The sequence below is a fragment of the Oncorhynchus kisutch genome, linkage group LG13, assembly GCF_002021735.2.
Source record: "Oncorhynchus kisutch isolate 150728-3 linkage group LG13, Okis_V2, whole genome shotgun sequence".
NCBI classification, from domain to species: Eukaryota; Metazoa; Chordata; class Actinopteri; order Salmoniformes; family Salmonidae; genus Oncorhynchus; species Oncorhynchus kisutch.
The window spans coordinates 49,784,548-49,811,161 of record NC_034186.2 but is presented as its reverse complement, the minus strand read 5'-3'; the positions used below and the strand labels follow the sequence as shown (position 1 = coordinate 49,811,161).

Genomic DNA, 26,614 nt, shown 5'->3' with positions numbered 1-26,614 from the left:
TTTACGTTTATCCCAAAATACCCATTATTTCCCAATTCATTTCCCCTATAAGAATTGCTGAACGAAACAGAGTAACTAATTTCAGGTGTTTAGGACTACAAACTGGTGAGCTCTATTGCGCAAGGCCCATTGTCATTGGGGTTCTCTCCAAAGTCCTCTGAAACAGTTTGCATAGCCCACTGTATTAAAGTACGTTTTGAAGTTATTCAATATTTTTCATATAAAGACGATATTAGTGTCAGACCCATAGCAACGTCTATATTTAGCTGTTGCCATGTGTCTCATGGGCATTTTGACCTGTTGGTCAGACGATCCGACAACTGTCCTTCTGCCTGTAACTTGAGGACACGCCCCTTCTCCGAATGGCATGGATCGCGCCATAACGTAAAGTTCTATCTACGTAGGATGAACATTTACATTTCGTATTTTTTATTATACAGCATTTTACATACTATATATTATTGTACGTTTAATCCATGCATAAACTATGACGCGAGAAGAGGAGTTAATTCGGATTGCAAAAAAGCTGGACAAGATGGTGTCTAGAAATAACACGGTGAGAATCTATTTTGACACCTTTCTTTATGTCGCATGTTTTTCTGTTACCTCGTGCAGTCAAATGTATGAAATCATGTGTAGATGCATGCTTTATTTTGAATTTGCAACGACGTATTCCATTTTATAGTTACCTACATTAATACAAAGTTTTACATTTCGAGGTTTGTGCTTTAAAAAGTTGTGCACTGTCCCGAGAGGAACAGTTGTTCAAGTAGCAAATGCTGAACAGGTGTTTGGCACAGAATTGTCAAGATTTAGCCTATTAAGCAAGACCGTGCTTAAGGTATATCACACACACTGAATAAAACTACTAATGTAAAAGTGTGAGACTTAAAGCATGCTGGTATTCGACAACAACTTCGTGCATGGAACCGAACGTAAACAACGCAAGTTCGTGACAGTGGCTGTTTGTTGTTAGTATGGGCCAATTGTGAAGTGCTGTTTTTGCGGATTGTAGAATGCAAGTCGTTCACTGATACATTTGAATGAATTTCCTTATTAACAGCGCCTGCTGTAGACTACACAAACACAACTATTTTGACAATTAGGCTACATTACTATTACAATATTTTTACGTAGTTATTATATCACAGTTTGTTATCGATTGTAATTATGATTAATACAATTGATTACACGTCAATTGTAATTTTAAGTGTGCTCACTTAAAAACAGACTGTAGAAACATGTGCAGCTGCTACAATAGGCCTACTAATTGCAGTACAAAATTCTGCCTGCAGCATGAATTCAATAATACTATGCTCCCACCATCACAGGGGTGCAACTTTGGTTTTAGAAGTAGGGGGACATAACCTGGTGGGGGTCTGGGGGTCCTCCCTCAGAATGTTTTGGGCATCTAGAGCTCATTTCCTGCATTTCTACACAATCTAATATATCCCTTTTGCGGTCACTTTCATTTTAAGAATATAATATATTTTTAAACACTTCTACATGAATGTGGATGCTACCATGACTGGATAATCCTAATTGAATAGGGAATAATGATGAGTGAGAAAGGCACAAAATAATCTATTGGGCACAAAATAATCTGAAACACAACCAAAATAAACAGCAAATGCATCCAACAAATGTGTGGAGTCACAAACTTGATGTCATCATTGCATGCTATGAATGTGGGACCAAACTTTTTACTACTTTAATACACATAAAAGGGGAATTGTCCCAATACTGTTGCTCCTCCAAAATGGGGGTGGGGGAATATGTACAAAAAGTGCTGTAAATTTATATATGGATGAAAATAACCTAAAATGGAAGATGTCAGTCTGCACTTTAACTTCATAGTCATTGTTTAATTTTAAATCCAAACTTTTGGAGTATAGAGCCAAAAGAAGAAAAAATGGTTCAGTCCCAATAATTACGGAGGGCACTATGGCCTAATAGTATGTAGAGCCCGTAAAATATATTTTGGGGGATGTCCGAAGTAGGTACATTTTGTTCTTGTACCTTTTTGTAAAATAAAATTTGCATCTGCAAAAGTTCACTTCAGTGCCATCACAGACTGGTCTTCACTGGTTGCCTGACTTTGCTGAGACCCCTGTCACCATTTTGATACTGCTCAGATGAGGCATGACAAACAATTACCTTGGTGTACATTCATACATTATATTATCCAAGAATAGAATCAATGGTTCAATAATTGGAATTATCATTATTCCCAGATCCCAGACTGTAGACTACCCATGAACTCAAGATGGAACTTTGTATCCATTCATTGATTGTTATAATATACTACAAAATTAATCTGAGCTCCGTAGACTGGTCTTCCCTGGTTGTCTGACCCTGCTGGGACATCTGTCACCATCTGATACTGCTAAGACATGATGAGAATAGTGTTGTGTACTAACTGTGCACCATGACAGTGAAGCTTCTAGAGCTGTTTATTATTGTCAGTGTGAAAAGTAGGGAGTTACTGACAGATCATTAATGTTTCATTGCTGCTGTATACTGACTGTTGGGGAAAAAATAATATCTTAATTAACGTTAGCCAACTTTTGGCTGGCTCTAATGGTACATCAACTGACGAAAACGAGCCAAGTTAATTTACTTCTGTTGAAACAAGACAAAACAAAAGCTACAAAACATTTCTGCACAGCAGCGGTCAGATATTGCTACCTGACAGGTAGCTAGGCTGAACTGGCTGTGGTAGCTACTAGCTAGCTAGATAGCTAGCTAAGCTAGTTCATTCACTTCAGACAGAACTTTAGTCGAGAGGGGATGAAACATTAGCTAACATTACATGTCAGTTACAGTGCTAGCTCAGCTCTGGGAATAAATACTTTTATTCTGTTAAGTCAAACAGCAGTTACCTTGCCAGCTACAGCAGTCAAATAAAGAGTAGCCAGTTTCTGCTATGCTTGCTTTTACAACTACGAAAAAAAGCACAACACACATATACAACAGCTGCCTCTGTTCGCATGCTCTGTTGTCTCCGCACGGTCCTAAATCCAGCTGGTTAAAACCACCAAACAGCCTACCCGACCACTCTGAGTCGTCCGCATGGTCCTAAAGCACACCGATGCCGCTTTTTGTATCACAATGCAATGATAAAACTGGGGGGTAAACAAAAATGCAATTTCAGAATGAGGGGGGTAATGACCCCCCATCCCCAGTGAAAGTTGCACCCCTGGTACTATATATGTAATGAAAATAAATAATTCTGCTCCTCTCCCTGTTGGCTACAACTTCCAATACCATCATTTCCATGTTTGTGTACATAGGAGGGTGCCCTGGACCTGCTGAATGAACTGAAGAGCTTCAACATGACACTGAAACTTCTGCAGGTAGAGGACCTGCAACAGGAATATCCCACTCACCTGTTATGTATTATTTAGGTGTACAGAAGTTTAATATTTTAGGCTACTTCTACATTCAACATTAAATATTATCAAATGCATGGGGAATACAGTGCAGTCAGTGCAATTTCACACAAACAGGGAATGAATTATATAGTTATGCCTACTCCAAATGATAAGTGTGAACTCGTTATAAAAGTGTAAACTCATTATTTCAAGGATCACATGCAACAAACCATTCTCTCCACTGAATAGGAAACGAGAATCGGCATGTCTGTGAATGGAATCAGGAAGCACTGCACAGACGACGAGGTAGTTTCCCTGGCCAAGATCCTCATCAAGGACTGGAAGAGACTGCTGGGTAGGATTGTTGGAGACTGTCTTTTAGAAAGTGGAGCTGTCTGGAGTTGTGTTTTACAGTATACACAGTATGTAGAGACATCATTTTCAACCCTCTTTGCCCCCTAGATGCTGCACGTACTCAGAGTACGGAGAGGCCCAATAAGATGAAGAATGGGGTTGACTCCAACAAATCCACAGGGTCCCCAGTCAGGTCCCCCTTAGAGAAAGACACCAGGTAGGTGCATACACACACACTCACTCAAACCATTGCCTGCGTGTGAAGGCAAAAATGTAAACATAGAAAAGGGGAAGATACGGTATCTGGTGTGGTCTGTTTTTTTTGCTCTAGTCACAAGAGGCTGGATGTTTCTGATTCAGAACCTGAATCTGAAAAGGAAGAATACTCTGACAAACGGCAAAAAGAGAAGTACAATGTTGAACACAAAAAAGACGAGAGAGCTGTTGACCTTAAAAAGGAGCGATATACAGAGGCATTCAAAAACAAACGGCATGCAGAACAATCCAAAAACGGAAAACATACAAAAGATGCCAGAAAAGAAAGACATGTAGAACACTTAGAAGAACCCAAAAAGGAGAGACACTTCGAAAAATCCAGAAAAGAAAGACATGTACCTATACATGACACAAAAAATGAAAGACATGTGCAAGAACCCAAGAAAGAAAGTAACCTCGAAGAACCCAAAAACGAGAGCCACACAGATGATCCGAGAAAGGAAAGACACACAGATGAACGCAGAAAGGAGATACCAATGTACGAACCCCCACAAGAGAGACCTGTTGAAAACCACAGACAAGGGTTTGAGAGGTGAGAGGCGCCCCTGTTAATTTGATTCCATACAGTCTAGAGAGGACAAGGGCTGGGCCTCAGGGATGTGTTGTGTTTTCAGGAGAAGCGTCTTGGATGATCTTTACCCCTCTTGTTACTCTCCTCCTCGCCCCCCCCGACCACCCCGTCTTCCTCTCCCTGTCAGACGTATGTCTGGGGAGGTGAATAAAGGGGTGAAAAAAGAGGTGAAGAAGGAGAGAGAGAGGTCAGGATGGAAAGACACTCTGGTGTCAACGCATGGAACTTTTCTGAGAACACTGTATTACTTTCAGATGCTTTGGTGCACTACTGAATGAGTGGTTTGCACAGATATAAGGGTATAGTTTGAGATGTTTATATTGGAAGCCCTTGAGATGGATTGCACACTAACCTTGTTGTTTAACTGACTTGTTCATACAGCATACCACTGGGCACACCACGTAATTTCAACGTGGAAATGTGGGTAATATTTGGTGGAGATGTTGATCAATGAGATCTCAACCTTTATTCACCCACTCAAAAAGTCAGCCGGAAGTGTGTTGAATTACTAATGCATTATCACTATGCTTGCAACCATCGAAAAGCATATCTCAATTCCAATGGGAAAACAATGTTCGATTATTGGTTTAGTTCTCATTTAAATCCGTGTTTTATCAGTGTGTTATCAGTGTGCTTTCAACCATTTTAAAAGCACAACAAAGTTCAAAAGGGGAAAATAATATCAGCTATTTATACAACAACTTAATGTTTTATCACTGTGCCTCATCTAATTGCACCACCAAATTACCTGAAAGTACATAGTGCAAGTGTTCAATGCTGTAGAGATTCTGCACAGATTAATATAGCAATTGGGAAGACCTCCACAGAACTGCAACCTTTGCACGCTTTCTTGAACATGCACACTTTCTATGATTACATAAGAAGACATTTATAGTTACAGTAGGCTAACCTCAACATGTGGCCATAGATGTGTTACTCATCGTAGCCCTTTCCTGCAGTCAAATGACCTAGTGGCCACATGGGTGGAATGTTATTAATATTTTTCATAGTTTCATAATTAATAAACAAATATAATTTATATATCCGGTGTTTCTATGTCAAACGGGTTTGTTATATTTCAGTCTTCTGTGATGTAATATTGGGATGCAAACTAAACTAAATCTATAGTTGAAGTCGGAAGTTTACATACACCTTAGCCAACTACATTTCAACTCAGTTTTTCACAATTCTTGATATTTAATCCAAGTAAAAATTCCCTGTTTTGGGTCAGTTAGGATCACCACTTTATTTTAAGAATGTGAAATGTCAGAATAATAGTAGGGAGAATGATTGATTTATTTCAGCTTTTATTTATTTCATCACATTCCCAGTGGGTCAGAAGTTTACATACACTCAATTAGTATTTGTTAGCATTGCCTTTAAATTGTTTAACTTGGGTCAAACTTTTCGGGTAGCATTCCACAAGCTTCCCACAATATGTTGGGTGAATTTTGGCCCATGCCTCCTGACGGCCTCCTTGCTTGCACACGCTTTTTCAGTTCTGCACACAAATTTTCTATGGGATTGAGGTCAGGGCTTTGTGATGGCCACGCCACTATACCTGACTTTGTTGTCCGTGCGCCATTTTGCCACAACTTTGGAAGTAAGGTTGGGGTCATTGTCCATTTGGAAGACCCATTTGCGACCAAGCTTTAACTTCCTGACTGATGTCTTGAGATGTTGCTTCAATATATCCACATAATTTTATTTCCTCATTATTTTGTGAAGTTCCCCAGTCCCTCCTGCAGCAAAGCACCCCCACAACATGATGCTGCCACCCACGTGCTTCACGGTTGGGATGGTGCTCTTCGGCTTGCAAGCATCCCCCTTTTTCCTCCAAACATAACGATGGTCATTATGGCTAAACAGTTCTATCTTTGTTTCATCAGACCAGAGGACATTTCTCCAAAAAGTACGATATTTGTCCCCATGGGCAGTTGCAAACCGTAGTCTGGCTTTTTTTATGGCGGTTTTGAAGCAGTGGCTTCTTGCTGAGCGGCCTTTCAGGTTATGTCGATATTGGACTCGTTTTATTATGGATATAGATACTTTCGTACCTGTTTCTTCCAGCATCTTCACAAGGTTCTTTGCGGTTGTTCTGGGATTGATTTGCACTTATCTCACCAAAGTACGTTTATTTCTAGGAGACAGAATGCATATCCTTCCTGAACGGTGTGACGGCTGGGTGGTCCCATGGTGTTTATACTTGCTTACTATTGTTTGTACAGATGAACCTGGTACCTTCAGGCGTTTGGAAATTAAGAGACTTGACATCATTTTCTGGAATTTTCCAAGCTGTTTGGAGGCACAGTCAACTTAGTGTATGTAAACTTCTGACCCACTGGAATTGTGATACAATGAATTATAAGTGAAATAATCTGTCTGTAAATAATTGTTGGAAAAATGACTTGTGTCATGCACAAAGTAGATGCCCTAACCGACTTGCCAAAACTAGTTTGTTAACAAGAAATTTGTGGAGTGGTTGAAAAATGAGTTTTAATGACTCCAACCTAAGTGTATGTAAACTTCCAACTTCAACTGTATATATATGACATGGTACAGGTGTATTCTTTTTTTAAGCCCATAACCATGTGTGTGAGGTGTATACAGTGCCCTTGCGAAAGTATTCGGCCCCCTTGAACTTTGCGACCTTTTGCCACATTTCAGGCTTCAAACATAAAGATATAAAACTGTATTTTTTTGTGAAGAATCAACAACAAGTGGGACACAATCATGAAGTGGAACGACATTTATTGGATATTTCAAACTTTTTTAACAAATCAAAAACTGAAAAATTGGGCGTGCAAAATTATTCAGCCCCTTTACTTTCAGTGCAGCAAACTCTCTCCAGAAGTTCAGTGAGGATCTCTGAATGATCCAATGTTGACCTAAATGACTAATGATGATAAATACAATCCACCTGTGTGTAATCAAGTCTCCGTATAAATGCACCTGCACTGTGATAGTCTCAGAGGTCCGTTAAAAGCGCAGAGAGCATCATGAAGAACAAGGAACACACCAGGCAGGTCCGAGATACTGTTGTGAAGAAGTTTAAAGCCGGATTTGGATACAAAAAGATTTCCCAAGCTTTAAACATCCCAAGGAGCACTGTGCAAGCAATAATATTGAAATGGAAGGAGTATCAGACCACTGCAAATCTACCAAGACCTGGCCATCCCTCTAAACTTTCAGCTCATACAAGGAGAAGACTGATCAGAGATGCAGCCAAGAGGCCCATGATCACTCTGGATGAACTGCAGAGATCTACAGCTGAGGTGGAAGACTCTGTCCATAGGACAACAATCAGTCGTATATTGCACAAATCTGGCCTTTATGGAAGAGTGGCAAGAAGAAAGCCAATTCTTAAAGATATCCATAAAAAGTGTCGTTTAAAGTTTGCCACAAGCCACCTGGGAGATACACCAAACATGTGGAAGAAGGTGCTCTGGTCAGATGAAACCAAAATTGAACTTTTTGGCAACAATGCAAAACGTTATGTTTGGCGTAAAAGCAACACAGCTCATCACCCTGAACACACCATCCCCACTGTCAAACATGGTGGTGGCAGCATCATGGTTTTGGCCTGCTTTTCTTCAAAAATACAGTTTTATATCTTTATGTTTGAAGCCTGAAATGTGGCAAAAGGTCGCAAAGTTCAAGGGGGCCGAATACTTTCGCAAAGGCACTGTAAAACGGTTGAATAAATACTGTTACTTTAGTTTGTAAAATATCCTTAACTTAACTAGGCTATTTACTGTATTAAAAAAATCATATTGAAGTGTTTGGTTGTCAACACAATCAAATAACATTTAAAGGATATATAATGCTTGGATAGTTTCATCTGAGCCACTGGCCTAATCCTATTCTTTAACTCTTTATTTTTATTTATTTAGTTGGAGACAAAATGCCTTAACTTGTCGACAAGTTAATATGCTATTTACTGTATTGCAAAAGTGATATTGAATCGTTTGATTGTCAACTCAACCAAATATCAACATCAACATGTGTATTTTGTGCCACTGACTTAGTCTGGCTTTATTTCCAGTTTGTTTACAAATGAGTAATTGTTATGTTGGAATAATTTCTCAATTTCAACCAAGAATCAACGTTAAAGAATCAGTTTGTGCCCAGTGGGTAGTGACTTGAAGAGTGATTTACCCAGCACCCATTTGTGCATGGTGCACGGTGTGATCATGGTAAATTATGCATGCATTCCTTAATCATTCGATTTGTGGTAGTTGTATTAGTTTTGGAAAGAATAATTTTTTTCTCAGATTTCTTTTGGAATATTTTGATTTCCATTCAGGAGAGATTCTTCAGACACTCTGTCTCCTTCTCATCCTCGTCCCACCCCTCCGTCCAGACGTCCCTCAGTGAAGGTGAAGAAAGAGAGGTCAGAGGGCATGCTGTTTGTGAATAGACTGAGTTGTGTACTATGGTCCATAGTTTGTGTTCGATCATCACCTACCTCTGTTTTATCAGACACAGTGAAAACTGCCCTGAAATCCCTGTTTTACTGTTTGTTTTGTTATCATAGGTTAAACATTATACAGCGAAGTCAAAAACATTGCAACTATGTGCATGTTCTTCCTTTTTTGGTGAAAACTGTCAGCGATACACAGAAAATGACTAAAGTTTTCAGAATCGCAATAGATTATTCAGTCTGTTGGTTTTTCATTTAGGAAAAAAGCTCCTCCTGACCCTAATTCCCCACTTCCTCCTCTTCATCCTCATCCTTCTATGCCCACTGCAGCAGAGGTCAAGAAGGAGAGGTTAGAGTCAGCTTCTCTTCTGTCATATCTAGATTTATTTCATAAGACATATTGGACTACAGTATAAATTGTGCTTCCTGTATTATACTTATGCTAAAATTGTGTATTTTATTCTACTTTGTTAGTTCGTATTCTTATCTTTTCTTACTTCAAATTGTTGTTGCATTGTCGAGAAGCAACCTGCAAGCAGTGATGAAAAAGTACGTAATTGTCATACTAGAAAATGACTCAAGTAAAAGTCACCCAGTAAAATACTACTTGAGTAAAAGTCTTAAGTATATTTAAAACCAAATAGTTTAAGTATCAAAAGTAAATGTAATTGCAAAAATATACTTAAGTATATTTACTTGGGGTGGCAGGTAGCTTAGTGTTAGAGCGTTGGGCCAGTAACCGAAATGTTGCTAGATCGAATCCCAGAGCTGACAAGATAAAAAATCTGTCGTTCTGCCCCTGAACAAGGCAGTTAACCCACTGTTCCCTGGTAGGCCATCATTATAAATAAGAATTTGTTCTTAAATGACTTGCCTAGTTAAATAAATAAAACAGTTATCAAAAGTTGAATTATACATTATTTTAAATGCTCTTGTATTAAGCAAACCAGACAGCACCAATTTAAATTATTATTATTATGACAGATACTCAGGGGCACACTCCAACACTCAGACATGTGAAGCTATTGCATTTATTGAGTCTGCCGGATCAGAGGCAATAGAGATGACATGGGATGTTCTCTTGATAAGTGTGTGAATTGGACCATTTTGCTGTCCTGCTAAGCATTCAAAATGTAATTACTTTTGGTTGTCAAGGAAAATGTATGGAGAAAAAAGTATATCATTTTCTTTAGGAATGTAGTGAAGTAAAAGTAACAGTTGTCAAAAATATAAATAGTCAAGTACAGATACCCTCAAACTACTTAAGTAGTACTTTAAAGTATTTTTACTTAAGTACTTTACACTACTGCTTACAAGTAAGCGTTTCGTTGGATGCTGCATGTGTATCCCCATATACTACTAATAAAACTTGAAACATGAGTGTGCTACTATAGTATTGATAGTAATGATGAATAGGGGTGAAGATTGAAAAATAATATTTTACATTTAGAAAAGAGCCTCCGCGGATTTCTGTGGTTAGAAAAGAGCCTCCGGACCCCAATGCTCCATTTGCTCCTCTTCCTCTCCATCTCCATCCTCCCCCTCACGTGAAGCGCCCATCAGTGGAAGTCAAAAAGGAGAGGTCGCTGTGATGTTGCATGGTTGTTTTTTTTGTGTGGTTACTTTTGAGTGTCTGCAATGTTTGTTCTCTGTGACATTGTTGAACTTCTTCTATTGACAGATATGCTTAATGGATTCTATTAATTTTCGATACAACGCATTTTTGTTGCTTTTCCTTGTGAAGTTTCAAACATTACTTTCTTTGCTGTTTGCTACCCAGAGAAGAGTCGTCAGATTACAAACCCGTTTCTCTGAAGGTGACGTCATCTGACCATGTGAAAAAGGATAGGTGTGGGATCTGTAAATCAAACTACCTCATTCATGTTGAGTGTGCTCAATTGTGTTTAGCCTTGTTTAGCATGTTTCTAATATCATGATAAATATAGTATTCAACAGTCAGTTAATAGTTCCTGTTTTATATAGTGCCTTCGGGAAGTATCCAGACCCCTTGACTTTTTACACATTTTGTTAGGTTACGGCCTTATTTTAAAATCTTTAAAAAAATTTTTTTTTTAAATCTCATCAATCTACCCCAAAACCAGTTTTTAGAAATGTTTGCTAATTTATTAAGAATAAAAATATATATATCAGTATTCAGACCCTTTACTCAGTACTTTGTTGAAGCACCTTTGGCAGTGAATACAGCCTCAAGTCTTTTTGGGGCATAAAGCTACAAACTTTGAACACCTGTATTTGGGGAGTTTCTCCCTGTCTTCTCTGCAGATCCTCTCAAACTCTGTCAGGTTGGATGGGGAGCGTTGCTGCACAGCTATTTTCAGGTCTCTCCAGAGACGTTCGATCGGGTTCAAGTCAGGGCTCTGACTGGGCCACACAAGGACATTTAGAGACTTGTCCCGAAGCCACTCCTGCGTTCTCTTGGCTTTGTGCTTAGTGTTTGTCCTGTTGGAAGGTGAACCTTCACCCCAGTCTGAGGTCCTGAGCGCTCTGGAGCAGGTTTTCATCAAGGATCTCTCTGTACTTTGCTTCGTTCATCTTTACCTCGATCCTGACTAGTCAGTCCCTGCGCCGCTGGATGGTGCCAGGTTTCCTCCAGACGTGAGCTCTGTCAGAGTGACCATCGGGTTATTTGGTCACCTCCCTGGTCAAGGCCCTTCTCCTCCGACTGCTCAGTTTGGCCGGGCAGCCAGCTTTAGGAAGAGTCTTGGTGGTTCCAAACTTCTTCCATTTAAGAATGATTGAGGCCACTGTGTTCTTGGAGATCTTCAATGCTGCAGAAATGTTTTTGTACCCTTCCCCAGATCTGTGCCTCGACACAATCCTGTCTCGGAGCTCTACGGACAATTCCTTTGACCTCATGGCTTGTTTTTTGCTCTGACATGCACTGTCAACTGTGGGACCTTATAGACAGGTGTGTGCCTTTCCAAATCATGTCCAATCAATTGCATTTACCACAGGTGGACTCTAATCAAGTTGTAGAAACATCTCAAGGATGATCAATGGAAACAGGATGCACCTGAGCTCAATTTCAAGTCTCATAGTCTAAAATACTTATGTAAATAAGGTATTTTTGTTAAGTTTGCAAATATTTCTAAAAACCTGTTTTCGCTTTGCCATGATGGGGTATTCTGTGTAGATTGCTGAGGAAGTTGTTTTATTTAATCCATTTTAAAATAAGGCTGTAACAAAACGTGGGAAAAGTCAAGGGGTCTGAATCCTTTCCGAAGGCACTGTATTTATCATGACATTCTGTAAATGCAGATGATGATAATGATGTAATTTTGTTAAATTAGATTAAGATTATTATGACAACAGTTGCAAAGCACTGCTAACCGTCCTCCATTTGCAGAAAAGACTCCGATAGCAAAGTGCCCAAAAAAACATCTGTTGATGCCAAGAAAGAAAGGTTAGCAAGCCACAGGCCCACATGCAGTGTATAATTATGCATGCACCTATGTGCTTGTTTACGTTGAATCCCACTGACATGAGTTGTGGTTGTGTATTTGGTGATATTAGAGAATTGTTTGTTAACCCCTTCATTGGAGCAGAGGTCTTCATAGGGAAATAATATATGTGTGCATATTTGTCAGTGCTTTGCCACCTTGTCATCTTGTGCTGGTGAGGCTGTTTGATCAAGCATGCCTGCTCCCTGAATGCTGTGTGCTTTTTGCCAATCAGCTATGGTTGCAATACATGCAAATGTTACATACATACAAATGTTTCCTGTTTCAGAAAGGATTTGTCAGATTCCAAACCAAAACCTGCTAAAAGGCAGAGTCTGGACTCGTCAGATTCCAATCCAAAACGTTCTAAAAGGCAGAGTCTGGACTCGTCAGATTCCAATCCAAAACGTTCTAAAAGGCAGAGTCTGGATGGCAAGAAAGACAGGTCTGCATAAGCAGGATCATATTCTGTACACAATAATTGGTGGATGTAGTGAACTTCACTCTAAAAACACTTATTGACCTCACTTTTAAACCTGTATGATTGTGAACATTGAAGGACAATAATGAAATAAATATTTTAATGTGTAAAACTCTTTTCTCACACCCAAGGCCCTGAAAATAATTATTATACTAAAAGCAGAAAACAATCAATGCTATATACAGGTGTCGTCCGATCCGGTGAACAGAATTATCATAGGTCATTGAAAGCTTTTCTGAACAGCTCAGTTATTTAGCCAATGGAGGTTGAACATGGGGCTCACGTGCTCATGGGGGAGTTGTGGGTGAGGACACATGCAGCACAGTTCTGGACATATTGTAGCCTTCTTAGGCACGTGTCAGATTTGTCAACAAACAGGGTATTACAATAGTCCAGACGGGATAAGATAAAGGTGTGGATGAACTGCTCAGCTGGAGGCTGTAAAAGTATAGGTCGTAACCTGGCAATGTTCCATAGATGGAAAAATGTAACTTTGGAAACACATTGATGTGGGCCTCTGTCAAAAATCACATCCAGATTGCGAACCTCACTGGAGGGGAGGATCTTGACACCATCAATATTGAGGCTGTAGCTGCCGATTTTAGTCTGATGCCAGTGCCAATCAGGACAACCGCTGTCTTTTTGCAGTTTAACTGCAGGAAACTCTGCTGCATCCATACTTTGATGTCCTACAGGCAACTGACGAGGAATGCAGTGGCATTGGAAGTGTTTGTGGAGATATACAGCTCTCATCAGCATAAAAGTTAAAGCCCAGTCCACTGTTTCCCAGTGGCAGCATGTAGATCCAAAACAGTAGTTGCCCTAGGACCGAGCCTTCAGGGACCCCCCTGGCGGATCAGTGAGCTTAGGACCTGAACCAGTCCAGGACAGTGTCTGACAGGCCCAGTAGCTTCTCCATGCGGTCTAGCAGAATGGCATGGCTGACCATGTTAAACGCTGCAATGAGGTCCAGCAGTATGAAGATGCTGGCAGCCCCAGAGTCATGAGGAGGTCATTGGTGACCCTTAACAAGGCAGTCTCTGTGTCTGAAACCAGACTGGAAGGGATCGAGTAGGTTGTGAGTGGCAAGATGTTGTTGGAGTTGGCTAGACATAGCAAGCTCGAGGAGCTTACTCAGGAAGGGCAGGTTTGAGATAGGCCTGTAGTTCTGGAGGTTGTCAGGGTCAGATCCAGGCTTTTTAAGTACTGTTGTGACTGTGGCGAGTTTGAGCTGTGGAGGGACACATCCAGTGGTGAGGGACTTGTTAATGATTTTCTGTGAAAAAAGGCTCCAGAGCAGGTAACTAGGTCTTGACAGATGAGGTGGGGATAGGGTCAAGTGAGCAAGTGGTGAGCCTCATTGTTTTAACCTGCTTGGTTACATCAGCTGCATTGACTGTGGTGAACATGGAGATCCTTGACTCGGAGCGTAGGACTGTGTAGATCAACTACAGGGGCTGGAGAGGACATGATGGTGTCAGATGTTTTCAATTTGGCTTTGGAAGAAACCGGTTTTGATTGCACCGTTCTGGGGAGGCTGAGTTCTGGGGAGGCTGAGTTGTTCACAGGTTTAAGGAGCTTGCTCACAGTAGAGAACAGAACCTGGGAGTTGCCACTGCTGTTGCTGATCAGTTGAGAATAGTAGTAGTAAAATGGTCAAATGAAAGTAGAAACAGGATCTAATTTAAAGCTTTACCTCGTCACTCTCAATATCTAACACTCACTCAGATGAACAGACAGCAGTGTCACAAGGTGACATGTTTTCCTCTCTCTCTCTCTCTCTCTCGTTGTTGTAGAAAGGACTCCACTGACTCCAAGCCCAGCCATTCTGTGAAACGTCATTCGACTGATTCCAAATCAGACAGGTAGGTACTGGCTCTCATTCAAATTCAATACTATGACTGACACTTCTTTTGTCGTTACTGCTAAATGCCTTAATACGTTGCCATGAGCTACCCAGTGGGCGAAGTGCATCCGTCAGCATCTAGTTTTAATTGATATTCGATTGAATAGCCATATAACGTGACATCAATATGAAATCTACATAACAAGCGAAAAGTGGTGGGAAAAGTACTCAATTGTAAGTTAACTAAATGCTAGTAGATATATTTTATTTTATGGACAGACAGGGGCACACTCCAACACTCACATAATTTACAAAATGCAGTATTTGTGTTTAGTTAGTCCGCCAGATCAGAGGCAGTAGGGATGACGACGCATTATAAGTGTGTGAATTGTACCATCATTCTGTTTTTAGATGAAAAAAAGTGTACTTTTTCCACATTTTTGACAAAGTTGTCACATGGATTTGTTTTATTTGTTGAAATTACATTGAATCAATCGGTGGGTAGTAACCCCCTTTTCTTGCTTTCAAATAATTCCTAATTTACTACCTCTCTTTAGGAGGGACTCTGTGGATTCCAAGACTAGCAACTCACCCTCAGCTAAGAAGCTCTCTAGCGAGACGTAAGAGGGCCCCTTTCTTATGCAGATAGAAAAGCACATTTCCCTTTCTTATTTATTTTACTGCTTCATTAAGGCATTTTTATTTACTTTGCATAATGGAGCACATTAAGATAAGGACGTTAGTTCACTCCATGTCTTTTTCTGTCTGTTTGTTTCAGGAAAGAATTTCATAGCTCCAAGTCGTCTCACCCTGGCCCTCTGCAGAGAAAGTCCTCAACGGACAGTATTGAACGGTACCCTTTTTAACTGGAAAATACTATCTACTGTACTACTGAAATCAATATGGATCAGATGTTAAACTCTTGATTGATGTATATGCTGTCTGGCTTGTGTATACGATGACCAGGAGAGGGAAACCAGAGATGCCAAAGATTCCCACCACCCCCACCAGTCCCATGTCCCCCTCCTTCAGCTCAGCAGGGGTTCCCCTGTCCCTTTGCCTTGCCACTGGAGAAACCATCAGGGACAAGTGCATCGAGATGCTGGCTGCTGCTCTACGTACAGATGGTGGGGAAAAGACCAGCCACTAACTGAGTACAAGTACAGACACTCACAGAGATAAGAGATCAATCTACACATAAAGTGACTCATTCAATGCACATTCATTCACACATACAGTATGGAAATGACTAATGGTTACATTACACACAGATTTTGTAGATGATAAGGAGGAAACGTAATACCCTCAGTTTTATCTCCTCAGACAACTTCAAAGAATTTGGGACAAACTGTGACTCCATGGCAGCAGAGATTGAAGATCATATCCTTTTAAATCTGCATGTGTTTCTGAAGTATTTTACCAATTTTGGTTGGTTTCAGGTTGCAGTGTGTTTGCAGAGCTGCCATTTGCTCTCTTGGCTTTGAATATAACAAATGTTAAATTTGTTTGATCTTTTATTGTCACCGTTAGATATTTCAGTCAGACGGTGATGAACGCTTCCTTAACTACCCTCCGCTGCACATATTTACACGGAGATGGGATCCACAGATATGAAGTATAAAAACAGGGTGCGGAGCCGCATCAGCAACCTGAAGGACCCCAAAAACCCTGGACTGCGGAGGAACGTCCTGGCTGGAGGCATCGAGCTGAGACGCTTCGCCATCATGTCTGCTGAGGTACTGTAAACTTCTGTCATATCAACCCATGACGCACCCCTGCCTCTAACATATTCCTAAGATGTTGTATCAAAGAGAGAGAGTCAAGAAAGTCAAGCACCTACCAAAATATTGAGTAGAGTAGACAAATTTCCCTCAGAGATTGTCTATCTATCGACATTTGAAGTCGAAAGTTTACATACACTTAGGTTGGAGTCATTATAACTCGTTTTTCAACCACTCCACAAATGTATTGTTAATAAACTATAGTTTTGGCAAATCTACTTTGTGCATGACACAAGTAATATTTCCAACAATTGTTTAGACAGATTATTTCACTTATAATGCACTGTATCACACTTCCAGTGGGTCAGAAATTGACATACATTAAGTTGACGCAAGTATAAACACCATGGGACCACGCAGCAGTCATACGCTTTCTTTCTCCTAGAGATGAACTTAGATGAACTTACTTTGCGAAAAGTGCAAATCAATCCCAGAACAACAGCAAAGGACCTTGTGAAAATGCTGGAGGAAACAGGTACAAAAGTATCTATATGCACAGTAAAACGATATCGACATAACCTGAAAAGCAGCTCAGCAAGGAAAAACCCACTGCTCCAAAACCACCATAAAAAAGCCAGACTACGGTTTGCAACTGCACATGGGGTCAAAGATCATACTTGGAGAAATGTCCTCTGGTCTGATGAAACAAAGAACTGTTTGGTCATAATGACCATCGTTATGTTTGGAGGAAAAAGGGGGAGGCTAGCAAGCCGAAGAACACCATCCCAACCATGAAGCACGGGTGTGGCAGCATGTTGTGAGGGTGCTTTGCTGCAGGAGGGACTGGTGCACTTCACAAAATAGATGGCATCATGAGGTAGGTAAATTATGTGGACGTATTGAAGCAACATCTCAAGACATCAGTCAGGAAGTTAATAGGTCTTCCAAATGGACAATGAATATTTATTTATTTAAATATTTTTTATATATATGACCCCAAGCACTTTTTATTTATTAAAATATTTTTTATATATATGGACTTTCAATGTATAGCAAGTGGCAAAATGGCTTAAGGACAACAAAGTCAAGGTATTAGAGTGGCCATCACAAAGCCTTAACCTCTATCCCATAGAAAGTTGGGGGCAGAACTGAAAAAGTGTGTGCGAGCAAGGAGGCCTACAAACCTGACTCAGTTACACCAGCTCTGTCAGGAGGAATGGGCCAAAATTATTGTGGGAAGGTTGTGGATGGCTAACCGAAACGTTTGACCCAAGTTAAACAATTTAAAGACAATGCTACCAAATACTAATTCAGTGTATGTAAACTTCTGACCCACTGGGAATGTGATGAAAGAAATATTAAATAAATCATTCTCTCTACTATTATTCTGACATTTCACATTCTTAAAATAAAGTGGTGATCCTAACTGACCTAAGACGGGGAATTTTTTACTTCGATTAAATGTCAGGAATTGTGAAAAACTGAGTTGAAATGTAGTTGACTAAGGTGTATGTAAACTTCCGACTTCAACTGTATCTATCCTATCTATCTATCTATCTATCTAGGAGATGGCTAGTGATGAGCTGAAGCAGCTGAGGAACAATCTGACTAAGGAGGCCATTAGGGAACACCAACTGTCCAAAACCAGCGGTACCATTTCTGACCTGTTTCAGTGCAGCAAGTGCGGCAAAAAGAACTGCACCTACAACCAGGTAAACATACCATACTTTGCATACACATCCTATTCTGCTTATTACCAAGTATATACTGTATTTTACTTAAACAGATACACACGGCTCACTGCACTGAAAACATACATATGCTCTACATACTGACCCAATATCAGTTTTATTTTGTTTGCTCTACCAGTTCCAGTTCCATTTTACACAGTGAGATACAGTGGAGACAGCCTGTGCTGTTTTATGAAAGCTGACTTTGTATTTCTTGGGGTGTGTGTAGATGCAGACCCGCAGCGCTGATGAGCCTATGACTACTTTTGTTCTGTGTAACGAGTGCGGGAACCGCTGGAAGGTGAGACATTTCCCTCACCAGTTCAGATAAAGCCCAGCACATAGTGGTGTCTCTGAGGCACAACAATGGTCCACAGACATAAATCATCTATAAATGTACTAATATTAATTTGTTTTCTATTCCAGTTCTGCTGATGTGGCCCAGCTCCAATGACGATGTTGCAGACCACATTTTTCTATGAGGGGTTATAATGTTTAGCAATGAGTAATTTTACAAAAATGAATACCGGTACTTACGATTTATAATTGACTTTTTAAGATGGACTCCCGAGTGGCGCAGCGGTCTAAGGCACTGAATCTCATTGCAAGAGGCGTCACTACAGTTACTGGTTAAATTCCAGGCTGTATCACATTCGGCTGTGATTGGGAGTCCCATAGGGCGGTGCACAATTGGCCCAGCATCATCCGGGTTGTAAATAAGAATTTGTTCTTAATTGACTTGCCTGGTTAAATAAAGTTTACATTTAAAAAAATAATAATGATAAATTAATGGGAGTTGAAAACATTTGTGTAAGAGGCAGGGATTGAGAGTCTCCAGATTGATGGCTGTGTCATTTAATCTGTCCTGGTTGAACACAGGTCATTCAATGGTGCTGAGGAGATTCAGCAGCCTTTTATGAATTTCAGACAACAAAAAATCTTACATTTTTTTTGTATATTCTATTTCAATCTGCAAAGACCACAGAACAAATCAGAAATACAGTATGAAAGCTTATCATGCAACCCATTTCAATTAAGACATATTTACTGTTAATATCTCAAGCCCCAACTTCTTTATTGTCACCGTTTGGGCTTCAGTTTGGACTTAAGGGAATAATATAATTCATTTTTCTAGATAAGTTAAAGACCAAAAAACTATTTGACATTTCAAAAGAGCAGCTAAAATGTCTATAAATATTTATGAATAAGTGGAGTTGGTTATTTTCATAAGTACAGTATAATATATAGAATAGTAATAACATATTTGCCTACGTATTGCTTTGCAGCATAATGAGTAAACAGTATTGAAATTATGCTAATTTATCAAAAATTATGTCATTGTCAAATTGATCAAACAGGTGAAATGGAATGTCAATATACTGTACCACTAAGAGTAGCCACAAGATGGCAAGGAAGAAAAATAACAGCACCCACTTGACATATCATTTAGGGAGTGAATGTTATTTACAGTACCAGTCAAAAGTTTGTACACACCTACTCATTCAAGGGTTTTTATTTACTTTTGCTATTTTCTACATTGTAGAAAATGAAGACATCAAATCTATGAAATAACACATGGAATCATGCAGTAAACCAAAAAAATCTAAACATTTAGTAGCCACCCTTTGCCTTGATGACAGCTTTGCACACTTGGCATTCTCTCAACCAGCTTCATGAGGTAGTCACCTGGAATGCATTTTAATTAACAGCCGTGCCTTGTTAATTTGTTGAATTTCTTTCCTTCTTAATGTGTTTGAGCCAGTCAGTTGTGTTGTGACAAGAAGGTCAGTCAATACGGATATCAAGAACTTTTGAAAGTTTCTTCAAGTGTAGTGGCAAAAACCATCAAGCGCTATGATGAACCTGGCTCTCATGAGGACCGCCACAGGAAAGGAAGACCCCAGAGTTACCTCTGCTGCAGAGGATAAGTTCATTAGAGTTAACTTCACCTCAGATTGCAGCCCAAAAAATGCTTCAGAGTTCAAGTAACAGACACGTATCAACTGTTCAGAGGAGACTGCCTTAATCAGGCCTTTGTGGTTGAATTGCTGCAAAGAAACGACTACTAAAGGACACCAATGAGAAGAAGAGACTTGCTTGGGCCAAGAAACACAAGCAATGGACATTAGACTGGTGGAAATCTGTCTTTTGGTCTGATGAGTCAATTCTTTCGATTTTTGGTTCCAGAGTAGGTGAACGGATCTCTGCATGTGTGTTTCCCACTGTGAAGCATGGAGGTGGGATGGTGTGGGGGTGCTTTGCTGGTGACACTCTGAGATTTATTTAGATTAAGGCACACTTAAACAGCATGGCTATGATAGAGTGCTGCATCAGATGACCTGGCCTCCACAATCACCCGACCTCAACTCAATTGAGATGGTTTGTGATTAGTTGGAGCGAAGGAAAAGCAGCCAACAAGTGCTCAGCATATGTGGGAACTCCTTCAAGACTGTTGGAAAAGCATTCCATGTCAAGCTGGTTGAGAGAATGCCAAGAGCGTGCAAAGCGGTCATCAAGGCAGAGTGGCTACTTTAAGGAATCTAACATATTTTGATTTGTTTACAATTTTTGGGTTACTACATGATTCCATAAGTGTTATTTCATAGTTTTGATGTCTTCACTATTATTCTACAATGTAGAATATAGTAAAAAAAATAAAGCAAAACCCTTGAATTAGTAAGTGTGTCCAAACTATTGACTGGTACTGTATAATGAGGGTTACATGGAGAAAAAGGAACCTCAGAAATTAAAACTGATAGGCCTTCAGCAAAATATATTTAACACTTTAAAAAAACAAGTGACCCTCCCCTATAACCAAAATAATAAAGTATAAAGTGGATAGCAGAGAACATGTCTACCATTTAGCCTCACTTCTTGGACAGAACAGAGCTTTAGATATGCAGTTTTAGGAACTTTTAACCATGGCATTGCAGAAATTTTGATAGCTCACAGGGCTGCAGGCCAGAAGGTTGTGGGTTCGCAGACCACCATGGACAAGAGTAGGGGTGGAAAGATCTCCTTTATAGTAAAAACATTGCATGAATCTAAAAAATGCCATGTTATACACATTTTACACATTAGCAGAATCTTTAATACCACACAAATTACCAAAATTACAGGCTAAGAATGGACAGAGAGCTTGCGGAGAGAGCAGAGGATATGTCCCGCAGGCGGACAGGCCAAACTTGAGAGCTTTCAAGTGTGACTTAGGTCAAGCAGAATATCATTGCCACAAATCAAAAATCAAAATGAATAAAATAATATAGAACCATGAGCTAAGAAACGTATTTGAAAGCATCAAATTGTCCACCAACAATAGTTACATGTCTTTGTCAAGTTTTCACTCTCAATTTCTCAAATTGCTCTCTATAGAAGATACAGAAAATGGAATTAGTAGTATGAAGTCTAAGGGTTTAATCCCAATTTAAAATCATTGTTGCTCAAATTTTTTCCAAATTACATCAATTCATGATTTTCAAAAGTCTCAGTTGTGTTTAACAGTGTCTGTGTGGGAACTAACCAAGTCGATGAGTGTGTATTAGGGACTGGACATCACTGAGGGGTAGAGGGGCGGCAGGGTAGCCTTGGACTAGTAACCGGAAGGTTGCAAGTTCAAACCCCTGACTGCAGGTCTATAACCTCTCACATAGCCTCAGTGGTGTGTATTCATGGGTACCAAGGGAAGCCAGGCTTCTACAAAACAATTACCAAGTAAAAAAAACAATTATTTTATCTTTCGTCTCTCTTGTGTTTCATAATTTTCCTTCAATTCACAAGAGGCTGAATGTACTGTATCTCACCGGAGAAAGCATTCGAGTGAAACGGTGCCCCTGTGTCTCTATATGTGTACGCCATCTATCTAATGCTGTCTGGTCCAAAAGAGTATGACATTGTTGCCACATGTAGCATTGAAAGCAAAGGAAGTCAGCAAGCATTTGGCCTCCCTTGATAAAAAAAAAGTATAAAATAATTGCCAATCAGCGTTGAGCTAAACTGGGTGTGCTCAACAGTGAATGATCCTGGCTCACCAAAAAAGTGTCAAGGGAAGCCACTTTGGATATGGCGTCACTCCTATCAAATTGCATTGAGAGCATGTGACCTGATTCAGGAAACCAGGCAAGTCACATTTTTAAAACTCAAAATGTGTTTTATTTGGCAGAAATGCTTTCTCAAACGTGAACTTTCATGTGCCTTAATAACAAACTAGTATGCCATCTGTAATACGAATAAAATTGTTAAATTACGAGCCTTGTTGGTTAAGCCACAGAAAAAGCGAGCAACCACTAGCCATGATTGGCTGAGATAATGAGTGGGCTGGACATGCCGAGAGATGAGTTCAGATTGGTCTGCCATATAGATCTTCTGGCTATTTGAGCTCATCAGTCTGTGTTGGTAATCCTGTCGAACACGGCTTTAAAAATAATAATGTATTGTGTAGTGAAGCTGCAAAAGTGTTCTCCACTTTCTGGAGAATCAAGTTTTGAAATCAGTGGAATTAGAGTATGATAGCTAAATATGGGTGGCAGGTAGCCTCGGGATTAGAGTGTTGGACTAGTAACCAAAAGGTTGCAAGATCGAATCCCGAGCTGACAAGGCAAAATATGCCATTCTGCCCCTGAACAAGGTAGTTAACCCACTGTTCCTAGGCTGTCATTGAAAATAAGAATTTGTTCTTAACTGACTTGCCAAGGTAAAAAAAAAAAAAAAAACTTTAACTGGAGGCAAGTCACCTCTGCAATAGAAAAAAACAGGTTGGTCGCCACATTAATTCACGGCATTCATTGAAAAAAGGAACACATTTACTGTTTTTTTGCCTTCTAATGTACCATGGACAGATTGAATTCTTCTTTGCCTCTGAGGAATCAGGTGACAAAGGGGCACTTTATTAGCAAATTTGAAAGTGCAGGTTATTCTTTGCCGCAAGATATAACACATGGTACTTGCTTTCATGTTGTGCCCCTATTGGAAACCCCTGTCAACAGTTGTAATTGCCCTTGAGCATGTTTTGGGCAAAGTTGTTTTCCGTGACTTGACATCCATGCCCGGTATTGTGTTTGCAGCTAATTTCCCAAACACACTTGAGAAAAGCTAGGTATATGCAACAAATTACTTGTGTTGGAACAGTATGAATGTATATTGAATGATGAATTAATAGAAATAAATCATATCTGCTCCACTATTGTGATGATTTTACACTTCTGCAACACTTTGAGATAATGTAGAGATATCTGTGATTACATTTGCACGAATTGATCAGACCTGTAATAATTACTCTCATATATAGTTCATAGTGAGAGAGGTCCAAGATAATGTGTAAATACCACTGAGATCTGTATGGGATAAATGTAAGACATATGAGAAAGAGCATCTAATTGTACGTATTAAATTGAGACTCATTTAAAATCTTGTACTACTCATTTATCTAGTAGCTGAGACTGAGAAAAGAGACGTGTGAGAGTTCGGAGAACTCATACAGTGATCACTGTGAGAGATCCATGTCTACTTCCCAGGAGTGAAAATTGAGATGTATTAGAAAATGCACAACATCTCACTTTAGTATTGACTAGTGCTCTTTTTTGTTTAGGAGATGGACAGAGGTTATAAAGAAAATCTCATCTTGGATTTTTCTTTCCTATGGTCAGCACTGGCATTGTTGGCACTGTTCATTATTGTTTAACTAGCTAATGTTAGCTGGCTGGCTCGTTAGCTAACGTTCCGTGACGTGTACCCATGGCCGGTGTCAGTAAACCTCTGCAAAAAAGAGTAATGAAATTGTTGCAGGCAGAGCTGGTTAGGCTGTTTTCATGTTATCCAATCATCGACCAGAGCGTCAAGTGTGCGCTCAGAGAGTGAACCGAGTTGGGTGGGGCTAAAGCTTAAGAGGGTGTGAATGATCCTGAATTGGTGTAGACAAGAGCTCTTCACTAGATACCAAAACATTCAAAGGCCATTTTCTCAAAAGTTACTTTACAAGCTGATCAACTTTCAAAGCAGAATTACTTTCCCATTGTTCCTCAAATAAAGTGTATGATATACAATTTTGTAGCTCTGAGTCTCTACTTTTATCCAACACTTTTAAATTTTGCTACATAAGACCGAATCCAGGTGGTGAGTCACATATGTCATTGACAGGAACAACCTGAATTGTTGCATCTCGTTGTGTTGTCGTCCTCCAGTGGCTATCTAGCTAAAATTGTCCCTTTCCTAAATTAAGTTAAGATGAATTAATATTCAGTTGCACCCCCTCCCTTTTGCCCTATGAACAGCCACATTTCCTCTGGCCAAGGACTTTACGTGTCGAAAGTGTTCCACAGGGATGCTGGCCCATGTTGACTCCAATGCTTCCCCCAATTGTGTCAAGTTGGCTGGATATACTTTGGGGGGGGACCATTCTTGATACACACGGGAAACTGTTGAGCATGAAAGACCCAGCAGCGTTGCGGTTCTGGACACACACCGGCACTTAAATATTTTGTCATGCCCATTCACCCTCTGAATCAATACAATCTCACACTCAGTTTGTGCAAATATGTACAAGAACTTTCAGCAAATTTTGTGAATTTTTGTGAGTGGCTTAATTCATGTGAAAAGATTTGTGCAATTTATTTCGTAGGAAGAGACATTTTTGTGCGACTTATTAAATATTAAAAGTTAAAGACGTTAATATTAAAGATGGCGCCGGAGAAGGCAGCTGATGTTTCACGTGTCCCCAACCAATTGTGTTTAAATTATTTTTCATTTGAACTTTTTTATTCAAACTTATTTTGTACGTAATGTTGCAGCTACTGTCTCTTGTGACCGAAAATAACTTCTGGACATCAGGACTGCGATTACTCACCACGGAATGGTAGAACCCTTTTTTCCCTTTAACGAGTCTGACGAGCCCGACTGCTCTCCCGGGAACAGACTCAGATCCCTGAGATTTGCGTGAAGAGGTGGCAGTGAAAAAGGGGCCAAAGGGAGAATAAACTCCCAATTCCTTCCATTCTGCTAGCAAAAAAATCTGAGGTTTGTAGATGTCAACCATCTTTAGAAACTTGAATGAGGATTCTACTATAAAGGAGGGGCTCATGAGACCTCTGAGTCAGTGGTCTGTCAGAGTGCCTTGGTCTCATGACGCGCGCTCCCGACTGAGTTACCTCTCGTTCCAGTACTTTTCTTCAGACAAAGGAATTCTCCGGTTGGAACATTATTGATGTTATGTTAAAAACAACCTAAAGATTGATTCCATACGTCATTTGACATGTTTCTAAAGGACTGTAACGGAACTTTTCGAGTTTTTGTCTGGACGAAGTGCCTGCGCCTCATGAAGATGGATTACTGCGCTGAACACGCTAACAACAAGTGGCTATTTGGAAATAAATGGACTTTATGGAACAAATCAGTCATTTATTGTCAAACTGGGATTCCTGGGAGTGCCTTCTGATGAAGATCAAAGGTAAGTGAATATTTATGGTGTTATTTCTACTTTGTTGACTCCAAAACGGCGGATATTCCTCTTGCTGTTTTGGGTTCTGAGCACCGTTCTCAGATTATGATTTTTCCGTAAAATCTTTTTGAAATCTGACACAGCGGTTGCATTAAGGAGCATTACTGCACGTAACGCACCAAAGTAAACTGAGATTTCTGGATATAAATATGCACATTATCGAACAAAACATACATACATGTATTGTGTAACATGATGTCCTATGAGTGTCATCTGATAAAGATCAAAGGTTAGTGATTCATTTGATCCATATTTCTGCTTTTCGTGACTCCTATCTTTGGCTGGAAAAATGGCTGTGTTTTTTGGACTTGGCTATGACCAAATCAAATCAAATCAAATTTATTTATATAGCCCTTCGTACATCAGCTGATATCTCAAAGTGCTGTACAGAAACCCAGCCTAAAACCCCAAACAGCAAGCAATGCAGGTGTAGAAGCACGAAGCATGACCTAACATAATAATATGTTGTGCTTTCGCTGTAAAGCATTTTTGAAATCGGACACGATGGCTAGATTAACAAGATGTTTCTTTCATTTGCTGTATTGGACTTGTTAATGTGTGAAAGTTACATATTTCTGAAAAATATTTTTGAATTTCGCGTACAGCCTTTTCAGCGGAATGTTGTCGAGCGGAACCCCTGCCCTAGAAAAGGTTAAATGGAAGAAGTTTGGAACCACCTAGACTCTTTCTAGAGCTGACTGCCCGGCCAAACCGAGCAATCAGGGGAGAAGGACCTTGGTCAGGGAGGCGACAAAGAACCCGATAGTCACTGTGACCGAGCTCCAGAGTTCTTCTGTGGACATGAGAGAAACTTCCAGGACAGCCATCGCTGCAGCACTCTACCAATCAGGCCTTTATGGTAGAGTGGCCAGACAGAAGCCACTCATT

General features: G+C 40.0%; 1 protein-coding gene across 18 annotated transcripts; it reads left to right on the top strand.

The window, feature by feature from the left end:
• Positions 1–269: 269 nt before the first annotated feature.
• LOC109902234 (transcription elongation factor A protein 3-like) lies at positions 270–23,413 on the top strand. 18 transcript variants are annotated; one of them, XM_020498416.2, is made up of 21 exons: positions 319–556; positions 3,294–3,356; positions 3,624–3,729; positions 3,837–3,945; positions 4,060–4,536; positions 4,619–4,762; positions 8,882–8,968; positions 9,258–9,347; positions 10,449–10,580; positions 10,779–10,847; positions 12,366–12,422; positions 12,749–12,904; positions 14,737–14,805; positions 15,344–15,406; positions 15,565–15,639; positions 15,753–15,913; positions 16,110–16,166; positions 16,368–16,522; positions 18,073–18,219; positions 18,467–18,538; positions 18,664–23,413. In XM_020498416.2, exons 1-21 carry the CDS (start codon positions 488–490, stop codon positions 18,670–18,672), a joined length of 2,367 nt encoding a protein of 788 aa, XP_020354005.1. In that variant the 5' UTR covers positions 319–487; the 3' UTR covers positions 18,673–23,413. The 18 variants fall into 18 exon arrangements, with proteins under 18 accessions (XP_020354014.1, XP_020354005.1, XP_020354008.1 ...); XM_020498419.2 differs by lacking the exon at positions 9,258–9,347; XM_020498417.2 differs by lacking the exon at positions 12,366–12,422.
• The last annotated feature ends 3,201 nt before the right edge of the window (positions 23,414–26,614 follow it).

What these genes read in the sequence shown, in the direction of transcription:
- LOC109902234 (XM_020498416.2), top strand. Translation starts at nt 488, where the DNA reads ATGACGCGAGAAGAGGAGTTAATTCGGATTGCAAAAAAGCTGGACAAG. An exon ending in GTTGATGCCAAGAAAGAAAG is followed by an intron (nt 12,423 to 12,748) that starts GTTAGCAAGCCA and finishes TTCCTGTTTCAG; the next exon opens with AAAGGATTTGTCAGATTCCA. An exon ending in TGCTGCTCTACGTACAGATG is followed by an intron (nt 15,914 to 16,109) that starts GTGGGGAAAAGA and finishes TTATCTCCTCAG; the next exon opens with ACAACTTCAAAGAATTTGGG.